At 38.2% G+C, this 19,893-nt stretch overlaps 1 protein-coding gene and 1 long non-coding RNA gene across 3 annotated transcripts in view; one reads left to right on the top strand and one right to left on the bottom strand.

Annotated features, from left to right (window-relative positions):
• LOC122204250 overlaps positions 1-5,221 on the bottom strand; it is a 29,503-nt gene extending 24,282 nt beyond the window's left edge. For both annotated transcript variants that reach the window (XR_006195574.1, XR_006195573.1), the window contains exon 1: positions 5,159-5,221. This is a non-coding gene — a long non-coding RNA (uncharacterized LOC122204250). The remainder of the gene's footprint in view (positions 1-5,158) is intronic.
• Positions 5,222-5,469: 248 nt separating this feature from the next.
• Positions 5,470-19,893, top strand: part of NDUFV2 (NADH:ubiquinone oxidoreductase core subunit V2) — a 31,242-nt gene continuing 16,818 nt past the window's right edge. The window contains exon 1 of the mRNA XM_042911692.1: positions 5,470-5,547. Within this exon, the coding sequence (XP_042767626.1) occupies positions 5,494-5,547 (54 nt within the window). The 5' untranslated portion in view covers positions 5,470-5,493. The remainder of the gene's footprint in view (positions 5,548-19,893) is intronic.

Here is a 19,893-nt window from a genome sequence, read left to right as displayed (position 1 = left end):
ATATATTTGTACAGCACATGAATGAATGAAAGACTTTTCTAACCAATTTCACCCTGCTCGGATTACTCTTTCATTACACACCTCAGGCTGTTTATACCATACCACACAAGTACATGAAGCAAATGAACTACTTAGCTGCAATATAATATTTCTTAGTCAAGGAATATTTTATATGAGCAAGGAGAATTGGCTATTTAAAGAAATTTTATATGAATCTTTTTGTGACTGGTCAAGGAAGAAATGAGTTCAGATTTGCACAGGAATTTTAAGGAACAGCTTTGTGGGAAAGAGTCCAGAGCTGTTTCTTCTGACTAAAATTAAAACTGCCCAAAGATCCTAAGAACTGGCTCATTTCCCTCTTCCCAGTCCACACTCACTGATGCCCTAAATTAAAACTTGAATTAATAGCAGTATAAGGAATTCTACTCTGAAGAGTAGACCAACTCACTAAAAAGAAGTGAGTATAAAAGAGAGTTATCAATTTTTTCACTTTTATATTTCCTTTATTACCCTGTTTCTAAAAATGAACACGGCTTTATTTTCTTGCAATAAAAATAACACATGTTAATTGAAATAAATTGGTAATACAAAAGATCTAAAAAATTAAAATTACCTTATATTTCAACACCCAGAGAGAACTCTTATTAACATTTTTTTTTGTTTATTTATTTTTGAGAGAAAGGAGAGAGAGAAAGGACAAGTGGGGGGAGGGGCTGAGAAGGGCAGGGGATAGAGGATTCTAAGGAGGCTCAGCAGAAAGCCTGACAGGGGCTCCAACCCTCGAACTGTGAGATCTTGACCTGAGCCAAAGTTGGATGGTCAAGCAACTGAGCCACCTAGGAGCCCCTATTAACTTTTTTTTTTTTTTTTTTTTAAGCAGGCTTCACGCCCAGTACAGAGCCCAGCACGGGGCTTGAACTCATGACACCAAGATCCAGATCTGAGCTAAGATTAAGAGTTGGACACTTAACTGACTGAGCCACCCAGGTGCCCCCTCTTGTTACCATTTTGATATGTAACTTTCCCATATTTTTTTCTATGCACATACAAAAAGTGTGGTCATGTTACACAAGATGTTTTGTAAAATTTAAAAAATTTAAAAAATTAAACTTAACACATCATGGGCATCTTTCCTTTAAAATAAATACTGATCTTTGTTATTACTTTTAAATTTGTAAAGCGACATCCCATTGTATAGTTGTACTGTAATTTGTTTAATCAATTCTCTGTTGATGATCATTTACATGGCTTCCAAGATTTCAGTATTATGAATAACGCTGTGATGAACATATCTGTTTGTACAACTTTGTAGATTTTCTCAGTTATTTCCTTAGGATAAATTTCCTTAGTAACAAGCGACTTGAATCTGGTAATGGCTTAGGTGACTTTCTGCTTATTATTTTTTTAGACAGTCTATTCTTGAGGTTTGTATAGTTAAGTTAGTGGCTGTTTTGATTTTCATTTTCCCTTTTGGTCCCACATATCCCAGATTAACTTGAGAAGAATTTGGAAAGATCATGAAGAAGTTATTCATTATTCTAACATCCCCCCTCACCTCAGAGTGCAACACCATGAAGCAGGTCTAACACTTCAGTGTACGAATGTGACTATATCACACTTCTTTGCACCCTCAAATGTCCTACTTGAAGGACCTTTATTCCTGTCTCTCTTGAAAACTCTTTCTTATTCATCCAGCAATAGCCTTATCTCTTTTTCCTCCTTCGAGTTTTGACTCAGTCCCTCTTCTTCCCTCAAAACAAGACTGGACCTACGCTTCACGTTATGTTAGAAAACCTGAGGCCAGTCAATATGGTTAGAGTAGGCCATGTGGGAGGCAGAACATATTATAAAGTGCCTGAGGCTGCTTTAATAAGTATGTGACCTAGGAGAATGATTTAATGTTCTAATTATACTTGAAGAAATTGAAGACCAAAGCTTCGCAGAATCTAGTAAGAGATGAAGTCAGAATTGCAATCCTAAGTCCCTCTGACTACAAAGCTCATGGTTTTCATTATACCATGCCCTCACTATAGCCTGTTTATGTTGGTTTAAATGGAGAAGAAATCATAGAAATGGCAGAGCACAAGTTCCCACTTTTGGTCATTCCCCTCAACTTTATCCCAGTTCTCCTAGCTCCCAGTCCCTCATTTCCCCTTACCCACCACCCCTCCACCCCAAACCCACACACATTCTTTACTCAAATGGTTGATCACTATAGTTAGGGCCAACTTCCCTGGGCTTAAGGTAGTAGCACTAACTTAGAATCATGGGATATGTCTAACCAGGCAGCCATAATATTCATTACAGTATGTAATCAAGCCAATTTCAATCAAGCCTATGGGGTTAGGTAACTAACATTTAACATCACTGGCATCCATGTTGGTCTGTGCCTAGAAACGATGCCTTTGAGAGTAGGGATTTTTCAAAGAGCCCCCACAATTCTATCCTAAAGACTCTGGGAAGAATAGTTGTGCATTAGATTACTTTATGAGTGGGGTGGCTCTAGAAATGAACTCACATTACCAGGTGTGAAGAAGATTAATCCTAATGTTTTCACTTGAGAATTATTTGGGTTAAGGATAAGCCAAAATCATGCTGGACATTAACAGACTTTTTGGACGGTTGAACAAAGCGGTATTATACTTACTGGCAGTGGAATGACTGTTGAAAGCATTTACTTTCTGTATCATCTTCAAGGAAGTGTTAACAGGCTAGACTAACTCCTTTAGCTCTGATCCCTAATGTTTTAAACATTACTCTTTGCACTCTTGGCCCATAGGTAACAGAAATCAGGGATATCTGTTAAGTCCTTGCTGGGACTATTAGACACCAATGAGATATGTACCTTCTCTGTGAACTGTGAACTCCACAGATGTTATTCTATTACGGAAGACATCCAAGCTAACATTTACTGAGTGCTTACTCCATGCTCAGTAATTTAAAAAGAATTTTATAGTTATTAACTCATTTTATTCCCATAATAAAGCAATGAGGACGGTACTATTACTAAATAGAACACTAGAGAGACTAACTTGCCCAAAGTCACACAGCTAGAAAGCAGTAGAGATAGGGTCTGAACCAGCAGTCTCATTCTAGAGCCTGTTCTCTTAACTACCATGATGGGTATGCCAATGAGATAAAGAAGTCTGCTGGAGGAACATCTGAGACCCCTGAAAGGAAAGAGTTCTTTTTCTTCCTGGGAAGGTTGTAATCTGCACATGATACTTGGAACTGCTACAGCCACCTTGTGACCATAACAGGAGTCACAGCTCCTGTATGGTTGAGTAGAAAGATGGGAAGCCTCTCAAGTTTTTAAGGACATCCTTGAGTAACTGAATTACCTAATCTTGGAACCGTTCTACCTTTGGAATTATTTTCATGGGACATAATGAACTCATTACTGTTTAATTTCCTTCAGTTAGGTTTCCTGTTACTCGTATCCAAAAGCGCTCTCACAGATACACATGTTTATAAAAGCATAATCCAACCAGAGACATACAACCCCTTCAGAGTCCAAATATTTGTACTATGTGCAACATTTTCATTCAGTTTCCAAGTATTGAATGCCTTCCATATATCAGTGAAAGCTGTCGAATCAAACAAGTTGGGAAGGGCAGGTTTCTACATCTATGGAGGTTATAATCTGGTGGTAAATGTGATAATGAAAATGGAGGCAGGCATTTATAAGGAAGGTATCATGGAGACTCAACCTAGGGTCAGAGAAGGCCCTAATGGAATCAAGAGAAAGCATGTATACCAGATTCAGACTCCATGTCTTACTAGTATCATCCATTTGTAATAAGTTTGTTATGTATTTAATTTGTGATATATTTTGGTTTTAGTTGTATGAGGCCTACAAGAACAGCTTATGTGCATAGTAGTGTTATGTACATATATATAGGTAAATTTATAATACCATAATTTAATTTTTTAAACAAATTTTTTATTTTTAAGTTTATTTTTTAGTAATCCCTACATCTACTATGGGGCCCAAACGCATGATCAAGAGTCACGTGCTCCCCTGATTGAACCAGCAAAGTGTCCCTGTGATACAATAATTTAAATCCACATGGAGATCCAGAATATTTTTCCTTTTGAGAGGTAAATACTGAACCAGTTTAGGAGAAGCAAGCTAATATAAAAGGTAAGCAATGAAATGGGAACCAAAGCACTTCTAGCTCACTGGCTGTCAGCCTTCTGGTGACTTACATTTCATAATTTGTACAATATGACTCATAAGTGGTTATAATGCAATATTTTATTTAAAAAAATTTTTAATGTTTATTTATTTGGAGAGAGAGAGAGAGACAGAGTGTGAGCAGGAAAGGGGCAGAAAGAGAGGGGGACACAGAATCTGAAGCAGGCTCCAGGCTCTGACCTGTCAGCACAGAGTTCCTCCTGGTGCTCAAACTGGGAACCCAGAGATCTTGACCTGAGTCAAAGTCAGGGCCTTAACCAACTGAGCCACGCAGGCGCCCTTAGAGTTTCCACATGAAGAATAAATATTTAAAATCCTTATACTGCTGTGAAAGTTCCAGAAATCATTCACAAGTTTAGCAGGGAAAATGGGCAAAATGAAGGGGTCTACAGGACATGACACGCAAGAAAAGAAGGCAGTGAAGGGAAAAATCAAGAGGCAGTAAAGTGCCTGGTAAACGTTACACAGCAGGAAATTGCGCTGTGCATATTACGGCTGTTGCTGAATAAAAATACCTGGAATTTCCAAAGATGACCAAACAAACATCAAAAAGGAAGTGGCCTTTTTTTTTTTTTTAAGTTTTATTATTATGGAAGATTTCTAACATGTACAAAAGTACCGAGAATAGCCATGAGAACTACCACAGCTTCAACAGTCATTATTCATGGCCAATACTGTTTCATTTCTATGTCCATTATTCTGAATCTCCTTTGTTCTGAAGCAAATTCCGGATTTATCATTTCACCCTTAAATATGTCGGCACACATCTCTAAATCAAAAGAATGGGAAACAAGGCATTTGGTGTCTAGCTCACTGGGGAGCAGTCTTTTCCATCTTCAATCCTTTAACTTGTAAAATATGATTTATGGGGGGGGGGGTGCAACGGAATTTTTTTTTAAGTAACTACAATAAAAAAAGGAGGTGGTAATTCCCATAAAGCTCTCCAGGAGGTAAGCTCACCCCATAAATCCAGATCGGCGTTTCATTCCCTAGAGGCCCAAGGTACAGCTCACTGACGCTTCCTTTCAAGGTCGGGACCCCACCGCCGGCCTGCAGCACCCAGCCTTTTACGGGCCTGGCTGGTCTTCGCCGGGCCCCGCCGCGAGGAAGTCTCCGCCCACTGGGCCCCAGCAGCCCACGCGCACCTCCGCGCGCCCCCGCCGCCTCCTAGCAGGGAGGGGCGCGCCGCCCTGGACTCGCAAGGCCTCGGCTCGGGAGCGCGCACGCCGTGCGTCCCAGGCTCGCTCGGGATTCTCGCCTGGTGCCGCAGGGAAAGGCCAACTGTTTGGTCCGCCATGTTCTTCTCCGCGGCGCTCCGGGCCAAGGCGGCAGGCCTCATCGCCCAGTGGGTAAGGAGGTTCGGAATGAGCCCCGGCACTGCCGCCACTCTCCCCTATTTTTCGGTGTCTCCTTTTGTGGTGGGCACACGAGAACCCTGGGCTCTGGACGACCTGCAGGCGGCGGCAAGGACACTGCGGCCTTCGTCCTCTCTCAGGGAGGCCGCTGCAGCTCCACCGCCGGCGAGGAGCTCCGAGGGAGGGTCGCAGACGTAGCTGCTGCGGGTGCGTGGCCTCCCCCACAGGACTGGGAAGTTTACGCCTAGTGTGGTCAAGGAGAGGAAGAAGGAGGGGCCGCCGGTGGTCTGTTGCTGTTTCGCCCCAGCGCGGAACGTAGGCCTGGCCTCGTCGGCCAGATGGGTTTCTAAGATCCCCCGCCCACGAAGGAGGCACCTTACCTTGCATATCAAGCCTGGTGACCTTGTTGCCGGCCTGTAGTAGCGCACTGGAAAGGATTCCGAAATTGTAGGCTCTGGCTTGCTGGTTGAAAGCTTAAAGAGCGTTTCCTTAGGGCAAGGTGTTTGATTTACTGCAGTTGTGTTTTGCATATCGGAAAAGTTCGATAAATAATCGTATCACATTAACCCTATGAAAGAACACCATCGGAAAAACTGCACCCAGAAGGATTTAGAACTTGAATGGGCTTCTGAGATCCAAGTACATGCTCTTATTTTAGGCAAGGACGTTGAATCGAAACACGCATTCAAGTTAACTTAATAATGGTGATTCCAGGAATGGCGATTTTTACAGCATTTACTGGAAGGAAGCCTTTTTTTCCCCTAGCAGTAAAATAGAGAGGTTGAGTCAGTTTTTAGCAGAAGAGTGGGAGATAGTGCATAGTAGAATTGAATAGGGCTTTAGAATTGGACCTGAGTTTAGATAGTGGCTTCACCGCCTTTTCTAGCTTTGTGACATTGGGCTGTGATTTCTTGCACTTAGTTTTCTTGGTCGTAAAACGGGAGGAATATTCCAATTTGCAGAGTTTAGTCGTTCAATAAACATTTGAGGTTCGACTTCACTGCTGGGCTGCAGGTAACAACGTGGATAATAGTGATAAGTAACATTTGGTGATTACTTTTCATGTGCCAAGCACTGTTAAACGTTCACATTCTAAATCTCATAGTTGGTACTATTTCGCTATATTACAGATAAACAGACTTAGTCCCTGTTCTTGCGGAGTTGAAACTTCAAGGTAAATATCGTACAGTGTTAAGAGATATGAATAAAGTCAATTTGGTTTGAAGGTGGTATAAGATTTTTTCTAGAGGCAATACTAACATTGGTGAGGAGATATTCTAGATGGAAAGGGCAACATGAGAAAAAACTATTGATAGTTGGCAAGAAAAAACTTGGTGCCTATAGGAAGCCTCAAGCAGTGTTGCTGGACTCCATTGTTAGGAAGTAAGGTGAATCCAGAGATGAAATAAAAGAGGTGGATAGGGCCCAGGTGTTGGAGCTCCTTGCATGCCGTGCCATAGAATTTGGCTTTATGTTAGAAGCAGTGTGGAGTCAGTGAAGGATTTTAGAGAAGCAGAGGGTCATGGCCAGGTTTCCCCGTATTGGATAGATGACTGGATGGAGTGAGGGAATACATTTGCCAGGAGCCAGAGGCAGGGACATGAAATAGATAAACAGGCTCTTGCAGAACCCTAGGTGAGAGGTGATGAAGTAGACCTTGTCTAGCAGTAGAAAGGCTAGAATTAAGAGTACAGATAGATTTTCTTCAGGTTTTGAGGGAAAGGGCTATAGGTAAAAATTGAAGAATATCTTCAGGTAGTGGAAGAAATTTCAATCAAATTTTATGTTTCTGCAACAGTTTTTTATTTGTACAGATATTACCCGGCATGTAGTATGTGCACAATAAATATTTGTTGACTTGATGAATCAGTAAGTTTTTCTTTTTTTCCCCAGTTTTACTGAGCAATAATTGACACATCTCTGTGTAAGTTTAAGGTGTATAGCCTGATGATTTGATTTATGTTTGATTTCATTACACAAGTAATACATTGTAGGGAAAACATGATTTTGGGAACAGCAAACAGAATAAGCTCAAAAAATAAAAATTACCCATAGTCTCATCAACCTGGAAATAACCAAAATGTGAACATTTTTGTGTCTAGAATTGAGAGACCTTACAGTAAAAATTGATGGTATTGTTCACATTATTATGTAGCCTGTTTTTTTCCCATAAAAACATTGTTGATCCACTTTCCTTACCAGTAGACATTTCTATACTGTCATTTTTTTTTTTAACATTTGTTTATTTTTGAGACAGAGAGAGAGAGAGAGAGAGCATGAACAGGGGAGGAGCAGAGAGAGAGGGAGACACAGAATCCAAAACAGGCTCCAGGCTCCGAGCTGTCAGCACAGAGCCCGACGCGGGGCTCGAACTCACGGACCGTGAGATCCTGACCTGAGCCGAAGTCGGACGCTTAACCGACCAAGCCACCCAGGCGCCCCTATACTGTCATTTTTAATGCTGCATAGCATCCCATTGTGAGGATGTTCTATAACTTATATAACCAGGTCCTTTTCCAAATAGTGTAATATCAGAATGACCTAGGAAATGTGTGAGTAAAGAGGTGCCTTTTAATAAAGTTTGTTTCTTAAAAAAGAAACCATTAAGGAAACCCTTTACATTTTCAAAGAAATTGTTTATTCTGTTACAATTTCTGCTGCATTAATTTCTTCAGCCACAGACTTGAGTTTATCATTGATTTAAAAATACCCATAACTTAGTACTGCCTAGAAGTGCCTACAAGACCATAGTTGTGTGACCATGAACCATGTTTCTTAATCTCTTGAAGTCTTCTGTAAAAAATACAGTAACACTTTGATTATCAAGAATTGCCTAAAAAGTATGAATTATGGAGTAGTAAATAGTCAGAATAGGCTTATTCTCTTAAGTAATTTTCCATGACTTTTGAGTTGTTGACACCACTTTGCAGCTCATCGCTGCTTCATTTCCAAGCCACCACTTCAGTAGGAGTGAGTGGCATTTTCAAGGATTGTATTTTCAGTTTTAGAAATTTTTTTCAATTTCAGAATTTTCATTTGGTTCTTTTTTATAGTGTCTATTCGATTTTTTTGTTCATTGAAGTGTTTTTTTTTCAAACATGGGTGTAGCAGTTTTGAAATTGTTGTGTGGTAATCTCCATTTACTGTCTTCTCTTTTAAAAATGGGCTGTTGAGTAATTTTGAATTGTATCCTGGACATTGTGAACAATGAATCATAGAGACTCTCAATTTTTCTAATTTCTCCATAAGTGTTTGTTGTGGCAGGCTGTTAACTCAGTTGAACTTGAACTATAATCCAGCTCCCTTGTAGGCAGCACCTCAAATACCGGTTGAGTTCTTTTAGCTGGGCTGCCTGGAGTTGGCCCCATGTGCATGCAGGCCTTGGGGTCAGCCACGGAATTTGGGGCTTCTCTCTGGCTTACTTTTCTGGGATTTCGCACTTTCCCATGCCTGTTGTCCCATACTGTTCTGTGGTTCTTCAAGCCATTAAGACTGCAGGTTTTCTCTTTTGGTTTTAGTTGCCCAGCACAGGCCTGTGGGCCTGCTTTTAGGCTAAAAGATATAGAGTGTAAAGCAAAAAAACCTTCATTGGCTTCTTCTAAGTATAGACTCCCTTTGGTGTCTTCCTGCATTTGGTTGTTTTCCAATGCCTTCAGAAAGTGTTTTGGTTTTTTAAAAATAATTTGCCCAGTGTTTATAGTTGTTAGTGGTTTGGCCTGATAATATCTACTCAGCCACTCTAGAAGTAGAACCTCCTGTAGTGGCATTTTTCTTTCTAAACTTTAAGTTTTGTAGAATGGACTGTTTTCTCATTTCATTAGAGATCATTTTAAACCTGATTTTGCAGTGTCCCAGGGTATCTCCATTTTGACTCAAGGACTCTAAAGGAGTTCTTTAACAACAACAACGAAAAAGGCATTTGTATTAGTGTTTTTATTGCTACTATTACAAATTACCATAAACTTAGTGACATAACACAGATTTATTGTCTTATGATTGTGTAAATTAAAAGTTTGACATGGATCTCACTGGGCTAAAATCAAGGTGTTGGCAGAGCTATTGGAATACTGTAGGGGACAAGCCATTATTTTGACTTTTCTAGCTCCTAGAAAAAGCTGCCCTTATTTGTTGGCTCATGGCTCCTTTCTTCCATCTTGAAAGCCAGCAAAGGCAGGTTAAGCTGTTGCATCACTGACCCTGCGTCCATCATTTGTGACATATCCTTCTCTAACTTTGTTCCCTCTTTCACATTTAAAGGGCCCTGATAATCCAGAATAGGAATCTCCCTATTTTAAGGTCAACTAATTAGTAATCTTAATTCCATCTGCAACCATATTTCTCTCTTGCTATGCATACTAATACATTCACAGCTTTCCAGCATTAGGAAATGGGTATTTGGGGGGCACTATTACTCTGCCTGCCATGGCCTTAAACACTTCAGGGGAAAGAGAAAATAGGCAAAATTTTTGTTTATTCAGTGAGGTTTAATAGACTGCTACTGCATACTACAAATTCATATCTTTTATATTGGAGATGTAAACTCAGTCTCCATTTCAAAGATATAAATAGCTGTACTTCCCTTCTCTTTGCATACTGTTTAATAACAGCTCAGTACATTGGGTAATAAATAATAGGTTCGTTGACCATGTCAGTCTGGTTTTCCATTGAGAAACCTTGACTCACCCACTACTTTTTGAGTCAGATCAGGAAACCTGTTATAAATTGGTTGCAGGAGATTTTTTTCATTCAACAAGCACTAAAGATTTAACGTTTAAACACACTTTTTCTTTGCCTTGTTGGTGGAGAGGGAAAATGCCTTATACGTGGGATACTTTTCTGGGTGTTATCCCATTTTGTACATGAGACAGCTGATGATTCCCAGACAAATATGCCCCAAATTACACAGTAGTAGGAGCCTGAACTGGGTTTGTTTGCAAGTCCTATTTTTTGTTTCTTCTTTTTAATTTATTTTTCTTAAGTTGCTCAAATTTACCGAGGGAAGTTGGCATGTTTGGTGAAGATTTAAGTTTTATAGATGCTATAATAGTAGAATAGTTTGTCAGTGTGATCAGAAACCAGGGAAGTGATTTCACTGTACTTAAAGGAAGAGAGCAGAGGGGATAAGAAGAAGAGGTTAACTTTGGTCATGATGGGTGCAATTTTGTTCCTAAGGAGATACCATGATAGTTCCTTGTCATCACTGACTAAAATATTCCTTAATATCCCTCAGTACTTCCAGAGATTCTGGGTTGGAAAAGATAGCCTAGCATTTCTTGTTCTTGGCATCCTTAAATTTTGAAGACCATTCAGAAAATCCATCATCTGCATGTTAGGATATAGATGCCATACACTCTAAAGCAGTAAATCCCAAACTTGATTAAAAGAATCGTCTCTATGCTCTGTCTCTCTCTGTCTCAAAAATAAATAAACGTTAAAAAAATTTAAAAAAAAATCGTCTATGATGCTTTAAAAATACACATACTTGTGGCACCTGCATGCTCAGTCAGTTAAGCGTCCAACTTGATTTCGGCTCAGGTCATGATCTCAAGGTTCAAGAATTGGAGCCCCATATTGGGCTCTGTGCTGACAGTGTGCAGCCTGCTTGAGATTCTCTCTCCCTCTCTGTCTCTCTCTGCTCTTCTGCTTGCTCTCAATCTCTTTCTCTAAAATAAATAAATACACCTACTTTGGGGGCACCTGGGTAGCTCAGTTGGTTGAGTATCCGTCATTGGTTCAGGTCAAGATCTCATGGTCATGAGATGGAGCCCTGTGTGGAGTCTGCTTGGGACTCTGTCTGCCTCTCTCTCTGCCCCTCCACTGCTCTCATGCATGCACTTGCTCTCTCAAAATAAATAAATAAAAGTTTAAAAAAAAAAAATACACATACTTGAGCTCCACCCGGTCATAGGTTTACTAAATTTTAAACAATATATGCTTGTCTGAGTATTAGTCCCTAAGACTAGAAAGTAAGGCAACTTATATTTACAGAGCATTTGTTAATGTTTATTTGATTTTCAAATTAAACAAAAAAAAATTGTGCTTAGGTTTTACCAATTCTTTTTTTTTAATGTTTATTTATTTATTTTGAGAGAGAGAAGGAGAGAGGGCAGAGAGAGGGGGAGAGAGAGAATCCCAAGCAGGTCTGAGCTGTCCGCACAAAGCTGGACAGGGGCCCCTAACTCGCGAACCATTGAGATCATGACCTGAGCCGAAATCAAGAGTTGTGCGCTTAACCGACTGAGCCACCTAGGCACCCCTTACCAGTTAATTCTTTAGGCCGGAAGCTCTTCAAATCACTTAACCTTTTGAAAATGAATGTTTGCTCCTACAGTCAACTTGTAATTATTTAGGGTCTTACTTGTTTTTGTGATTATTGAGGCCTATAGCTTGGCTATTTTATTTCCTTCATTTTAATGGAGCACACGAAGAAAAGATAACAGGAAATTGGGAGTGTTACTGTTTAATTAAAGTTCCAGTAATAATAATAATGATAATAATGATAGTGGCCAGTACACGAGTACTTATAATGATACTTTGCTAAATATTTCATCTCATTTCATCTTTAACAGTTTAAGATAGGTATTGCTGTGATTTTATAGGTAAGCATACTTAGGTATGGAGAGGTAGAGTGACTTGCCCAAGGTTACCATACTAGAATTGGCAAAGGTGTGACTGAACCTAGGTCTGCTGGCTAAAATGATACTTGGACATTTCATTTCTAGGAAGTATCCCTATCGTTAGAATATTTGAGTGTTGCTTATATCCGTATTGGATTTTACATGTTTAAAGAGTGCTTTGTTTAATTTATGGTCAGGATAGACAGTATTGTTGCTGTTGATATGGTTATCTTAATCTGTAATGCTCCTGTAATACCTGGGCTTTTTGGGTAGCTTTTCTGTTACATAATTTGGCCAAATTTTGCTTGTTAATTCTCTTATACAGTGCTAGAAAAATCCGATTTCTTTAATCTGAATTAACATTTTTAAATTATTGATGGAATTTTATTTGGAAGACATTTGTAAGAGCCCTCCCATGTATAGTTGAAAATATTAACAAAACTTAATTTCTGTAGTCAGGAAAACTTATGTTTGGCTTTTCATTTATTTAGCTGTGTGATCTAGGAAAAGTTTTTTCTTTTGTTCTTTGCACCTTAGTTTCCACATTTGTAAAACTGGGGATGATAATAATACCTATATGGTAGGGGTTGCTGGGAGAAGTAAATGAGTTACAGCATTTGTAAAGTTTGTAGCACGTATTTGATGCAGAGTTAGCACTTGTATTTATTATCACTATCCTTGAAATAGATCTCACAGTTACTATTAGCTCATCCATCATCTACTTTATTAAACCCAAATGGATTGAAAACTTAAAAATGTAGGGAATACCTACTCTGAGTATATTATACATAAAGCTCTTGGGAGCTTTTTGTTTTCTCTGCATGTCTTTGCTCTAGACAGCTGAAAGAAATGGCTTTTGCTTAAGCTGGCAGTGAGGGAGGCTGTAGGTAATAGGTGAGTAGATAATTGGTGAACAATGGGAAGAAAGTACATTGGGAGCCAATATCACTTTCCCTTTACCAGATGTTTCACATGTGAGTTGTGACACCCCCCCCCCCCCCGCTGGTGCACACATATATTGTGGATTTAATCTAAATATTCAGGGTAGTGTGAAACGTATATTCCTTGCCTGAATTGGTTGCTAATAAAGGAAAACATTTTTTCTGTTGCCTGACCTTAGTCCTGTCTTTCTAACTAATTAGGTTACTGATTCTGTCAGTTTTGTCTTGCAGCTTCCTTGTCCTTTATTAAGTTCCTCTGGCTGGATGTGGCCTTTTAAAGTGCAAATGTCTGATAGAACTGAAAAGTGAACAGAGTGGATACTGTTAATGTTTGAGCAACAGGAGAAACTAAAAAGACAAATGTAGGGCCCATGAAAGATTCTGTTCTTGGGGAGTGGGTGGAAGAGTGTCAAATTTAAATTATCGTCATTTTGAGCTACCGGTATTGGTAATACAAATAGTGATTAAAAAGGGAAGGGCTAATCAAGCTGAGGACTTAAATCCAAAAGGCTTGGGCTCAGACTCCATCTCTGTCACTAATTGTGTAGTATAAGGCAGGTTACGGTTTCTGAGCCTAAGTTTCTTTAAAAGTAAAATGGAAATAATAATAACTAACCATAGATTTTTGAGGAGTCAGTGAAAAAAGGTGTGTTGAAGTATACTTAACACAAAGCCACTTGAGTTGAATTCAAAGAAAACACTGCCACTATTTGCTGTAAATCCTCTCTGTTCCTTCTTTAGAAGTGTTTCAACACTCTGAAAAAAGAATAAGCTAGAGTCGAAGCCCACTATTAATTCTGAGCTATATGTCAAATTATGTTCTTGTCTATTTTAAAAAAAGTTACTTGAATTTTCAACTGGTGTTCACTGTATTCAAATGGAATCCATTGAAGCATAGATACTTCAGAGTTCAGTGAGAAGCCAGACTCTAGTCTGGTGAAAAGAGTAGACTCTAAGGGGGGAATCTCTGCTTACTCTTCAAATCAGTCCAGCCTAGTCTAGTTTTAAGACCGATAATGGGTCCTGGAATACCTCTTCATTCCAAGGTGAAACTAAAATCAAATGGTTTATTAACTAGTGCAAAGATGTTAATTCAGACTTTTCATATCTTTATTCCTTTATTGCAAGTGTCTGATGTGGATGTTATAACGAATATAAAACAGATGAAGCTTTTAAACATCTCAAAAAACAGGTTAGCTTTGAAAATGGCCACTTGCTAACTTGATAAGGGCTAATATTTATCAGTTTACCCTATTTCACTTGGTTTATTTTATAAACAAATTATCTGAGCCTTTTTTCTACTACCTTGAAGTTGGCTTCAGACATCGAAATTAAGTTGCTCAAATGCTATGCTAATACACACACACACACACACACACACACACACACACACACACATATTTAGGTTTTTTATAGGAACAGAAGAGTGGCATTTACTGTTTTTTTTTCAAAAAAGGCTTTTAAAAAAACAGTAAATAGCTTGTTTTAAATAAAGGACATACATATATCCCTCAGTCTCTAAATGGGAACGTGGTGAGCCAATGGAGGAGGCAGGTCTTTTCATTTCTAATCTGTCTCCCTGTGTATGGATGCATTCCTGGTTTTCTTAAGCTCTTTGATTTCCTAGATTTACTCTGTTCTTCTAGAGCTCTGATTTCATCAAATAGTTCCATTCAAGTGGCTGATAATAAGGCCATAACCTTGTAGGCATTAGACCTAAGATTTAATGCTCGTTCTACCAATAATTAGTTATGAGAAGTTTTCATAACTCATTTAAATCTGTATTTTCTTGAAGTAATACCCATCTTGCATGAAAGTTGTAAGAATTAAATGTGTAAAAAAGCTTAGTGCCTGACATATAGTACTACTATAAAAATAGCTAATGATAGGTAACACTAATATAGTACTTACTATGTGTAGGCAGCATATTAAGCACTTTACATGGATTATCTCTTTTAATCATTACAATAATCCTATGAAGTATGTACTGTTATTCCCTTTTTACAGAAGAGGAAAGTGGCTGTGGAGTTGGGCTTTTAACCAGTTGGCTATTGTCTCTCTGTATGTGGTATATTTATAGAATATTAAGTACCAGTGATGATCCCAATTCCTGAGATGTTAGAATGTGGAAAATGTGGCTTTTAGAAACAATGGAATTGATACTTCCTGTTTGTATTTGTCCTTTTTTCATATCCTGACCACCATAAGGAAGTGGTATTTTAACGATTAGTTTGATGACATTAAGCAGGTTGATTAGGGGAAGAGTCAGCTAGAAAGCTATTAGAGTAATGCACAGACCTGAAATAATGTCTGAAATAGAGTGGTGAAAGTAAGAGAGAAAAAAGGACTAAAGACTTTATTCATTTTTAAAAGTTGAAATGTATATGAAAATATGAAAAATATGAAATATATACATGGCAAAAAATTCAAATGGTATGCAAGGATATATATATTATAGTAAGTATAAAATATATATTAAAGAATAGAGGTACAGGGATATACATTGTGAATGTATAAAATACCTTGTGTATATCAAAGGGTAAATTTCCTTCCCTACTCCACATCCTTGATCCCCCTCTTCAGAGACAGCCACTGTTACTGGTTTCTTTTGTAATACCACTGTATTCATTCTCTCTTTTATAATATTTTCTATATTTTGAAAAATTAGTGGGACATGCAGACTGGCATATTTGTATATTTTGATTTTTCTTGTCAAGAACTGTGAAGGCTCTTGAGATTTTACCGTATTTTCTAGCTAACAAGTTAACCTGCCTCAGTTTAATGGATCTGACTGAGACTCTTGGGTCAGAGACAGAGGACTTTAATACTCGGCATAGCAGCCAGCATAAGCTTCGTGTTAGAATTGGTTTTCCTTCACCCTCACATCCCATGGGAGTGACATGGAGCAGCCTGGGCGAATGCTGTACCTCACAACTGAGGAACCCAACCCCAGTTACAAGAGCACTTGCCCAACCTTTGCCCAAGAGGGAGATATTCTCTACAAAAATCCTTGAAAAGATAGCGTGGAACGAAAGCTGTTAATGGCTCGTGCCTCTGCTCATGTGCAGAGATGTGCAGAAACCCACACCCGTGAAAAATTGTCTACCAGTACTACTGCTTCTTCCTCCTTCCACTTAGGAAAAAAAAAAAGATTTATATATTAATTTCAGTCATGAGGGAGGAGATAGTATTTTTCAAGCATTTATATTTTCACTAGAAAAATTGGTAGTCTTATGTGGCTATAAATAATAAAAATAATTATGTGGATATTCAGGAAGCTCTCAGTAATCTGTCCTTTTGTGACAGTGCCTCTAGAGTTAGAGTCAGCTAACCAAGTGCGATTTTAAAATCTGTTTAGTTCTTAAAATGCAGTTGTATTTAAATCTTCCATTCTTCACTTATTAAATGTTTTATCCCCATATCAGCTAAGCAGATGTGATAATGCTTTAAGAGGTTATATGGTGCTTTCAGAGAAACTATTATTTGAACCTCAAAACATTCCTGTTTTATATAGGTGCAGAAATGGAGGCTTAAAAATATTAAGCGATTTGTGTAAAGTCACATGTTAGTAAGTGGCAGAGTGGTGATTTAAACCCAAATTTAAAAAAATTTTTTTAAATGTTTTTTAATCTTTATTTATTTTTGAGAGAGAGAGAGAGAGAGAGCGAGAGCGCGAGTGGGAGAGGAACAGAGAGAGAGGGAGACACAGAATCTGAAGCAGGCTCCAGGCTCCGAGCTGTCAGCACAGAGCCCGACACGGGGCTTGAACTCATGAACCATGAGATCATGACCTGAGCCAAAGTCAGACGCTTAACCAACTGAGCCACCCAGGCGCCCCTAAAAAAAATTTCTTTTTAATCTGAAACTCCAGTGGTTTTTTTCTTTAAAGTAGCTCCTTTTTTCCTGACCTCAATCAGTAGTCTGCTTTCAATGATTTGGACTTTAAAACACGTAATTTTGGGTAGAAGTGTCTGTGTGTGTGTGTTTGTGTATAAACTCATGTGCAAATCCAGAATTACAGGTCAGCCAGACAGTGCCTCAAAATAGATTTTCCAATATATAGCTACATAGCCCCAGATTTTCCAGTATGTAGCTACATAGCCCCAGAGACCAGACAGATTTTCAAGATTATCTCTGCATTTTTCTTTTCTTTTTTTTCCCCCCAGTATTATTCATTTTAAGTAAAGTTGTGTGGCAGGTCCTGGAATAATGAGGAAGGGATCAAATATTGACCCCAAACTGAAGCTATTTTAACTTAGAGATTGGTGGTGGTTAATTTGGTAATATATAGGGAAGTTGGAAAGATAAATAGGATTAACGGTAGAGGTGTTAAGTTTCATTTTGTACTTGATGAATGTTTTGTTTTTAGTAAGATATTTTGTTTGTCAATCCATACTGAATAGGAAGTATGGAAAATGGAGAAAAATATAAAAAATAGAATATGAAAGTAAGAGTTTCTTATAATCTTGTTATAATAATGACAGATAAGCACTTTAAATTGTTATGGCCTTCCAGTCTTTTAGTGTCTATATTGAATATAATTGGGATGGTAGTTTATGCTTTTTTATTTCATTTAACTCTGATGTTTTCTAGTTATGATTGTGGCACAAATACATCTTTCAGTGTCATTATTTTTAGGAAATATGATTTTTGGTAGCAACATAATATGATTTTGGGGGGGCACCTGGGTGGCTTAGTAGGTTGAGTGTCTTGATTTGGCTCAGGTCATGATACCCCCTCCTCCCCCCGCCACCCAGCGTTGGCCTCTGTGCTGAGCATGGAGCCTGCCTGGGATATTCTCTCTCTGTCTCTGTCTCTGTCTCTCTCTCTGACCCTCTCCCCTGCTCATGCTCACGTGTGCATTCTCTCTCAAATAGGAAACAAATTTTTTTAAATAATATTTTTGTTGGAATTATTAATATTTATTTAAAAGATCTCTATGTTGGCCTTTTTGGCGTTTGTATTTTCCTGTAACAATACAGAGAATGTATTTCTCTATAAACTTTTATCCTCATTTTATACTATTTTTTAGGATAAAATTCTAAAAGTAGAATTACTAAGTTAAAAGATGGAAACTTTCTTTAGTCTGTCCATATACTATGTCAATTTGTTCTCCTAAAAGACTGTTACCAATTTTTACCTAATGTATAAGCATGCCCATTTCTCCATGTGCTCGACAGAGTTGTTATCTTTGAAAAAAAATCATTGCTAATTTGATAGCTGCAAATATTCTCTCATTTAAAAATGCATGTTTTAGATTACTAGTTCATTAAAATTATGTTGACATTTTTGTTCATGTATACTCATTTTTCTCATTGGTTTATGTGTTCATGATCTCTTCAGGCTGTTAATTTTTTGTCGAGAATGATTCAAGAATCATCAGCATGGAGTTCATAGATGAGAATAAATAAGCTCTTCAGGGGCAAAAGATCTATGGAGAACAGAACCTAGGACAGAGCTGAGCCCTGAGGACAACCTACCCTGAGGGAGTGGGTAAAGAGACAGTAAAATAGTTCGGAAGTTAGGAAAAGAGGGGACTGGATGCTTTCCGTTCTCTTAAGCATTTTTTAAATTTTTTTAAATTTATTTATTTTTTTTTTGAGAGAGAACACAAGTGGGGGAAGGACAGGAGGAGAGAGGGAGAGAATCTTAAGCAGGCTGCACACCCAGCTCAGAGCCTGCTCCATTTCAGAACCCTCAGGACTGTGAGATCATGACCTGAGCTGAAATCAAGAGTCAAGAGTTGGTGGCTTAACTAACTGAGCCACCCAGGTGCCCCTCCATTCTCTTAATCCTTCCTTACTTTATTATGAAATCCTTTGTTTTCCCTCCAAATTTAGTTAAGTAATTCACTAATGTTACTCTGTAAAAATTGTTCTTTGATTTAAAAAAAATCTCAGCTAAAGTGACGGCAGGTTCTATTTCCTAAACTTTAGTTTCAGTTAATTTTTTAAAGCCTTATGTTGATGTTGTTTTTAATGGTATTGCTTGGGAATGTGACCTTGGTTTTATGTTTATCTGTCTATCTCACTTTTATGGACAGGCAAATTAGGGATATAAGCATAACCTTGTGTGTAATTCACAGGTTGACCCTGGAGCAGTTGAGGATAATTTGAATAAAAGTATAAGAACCTAAACTATCTCCTTGATTTTTTTTTTCAAGTTGTATGTGTTTAAGACACAAAAAAGAATAAACACTGTGTATCCATTTACTGCCTAAGAAAGAAAACAAAAACAAGAGTTGAAGCCCCCTTGTGTACCATTTAGCCAATCAAATTCTCCCCTTCTTCTCCCATTACCCTGAAACTGGTATTTACTCCTGTATTTTATACCTATGTCTCACATTCTGTGCTTGGATCTTTTGTTAATTAAACAAGTGTTTACATAAATATTTCTTCAACTTCAATATTTGGACCTAGGATAGTTTAAATACATGATTGTGTTATACATCACTGCTTTTACTTCTTTTGTATTTGCTTTCTTTGAATTGTTCCAACTCTTTGCTAGTTCCATGCTTGATTTAATCCAGTGTTCTACTATCTTTGTGATAAGTAGAACTCAGAAATCAGAGGATTCCTGAATAGTTGTTGAATTGCTTTTGGTGCCTGTGGGGAGGGTAGGGGTGTTGTGGGGAGCAATAGGGCAAAGAGAAATGAAATGCAACAGAAAGTAATCAAATGGATTTCTTCTAAAACAATTGACTATGGTCACTGCATAGCATCATAAGCAGCTCTCTGAAACTTTATGGCTAGAGTTTGTAAACTAATTCAGCAAAGAATCGA

This window comes from Panthera leo, chromosome D3 (assembly GCF_018350215.1).
Source record: "Panthera leo isolate Ple1 chromosome D3, P.leo_Ple1_pat1.1, whole genome shotgun sequence".
In the NCBI taxonomy this organism is placed as follows: domain Eukaryota; kingdom Metazoa; phylum Chordata; class Mammalia; order Carnivora; family Felidae; genus Panthera; species Panthera leo.
Note: the sequence above shows the minus strand (reverse complement) of the source record. Positions and strands in the feature narration are given on the sequence as shown.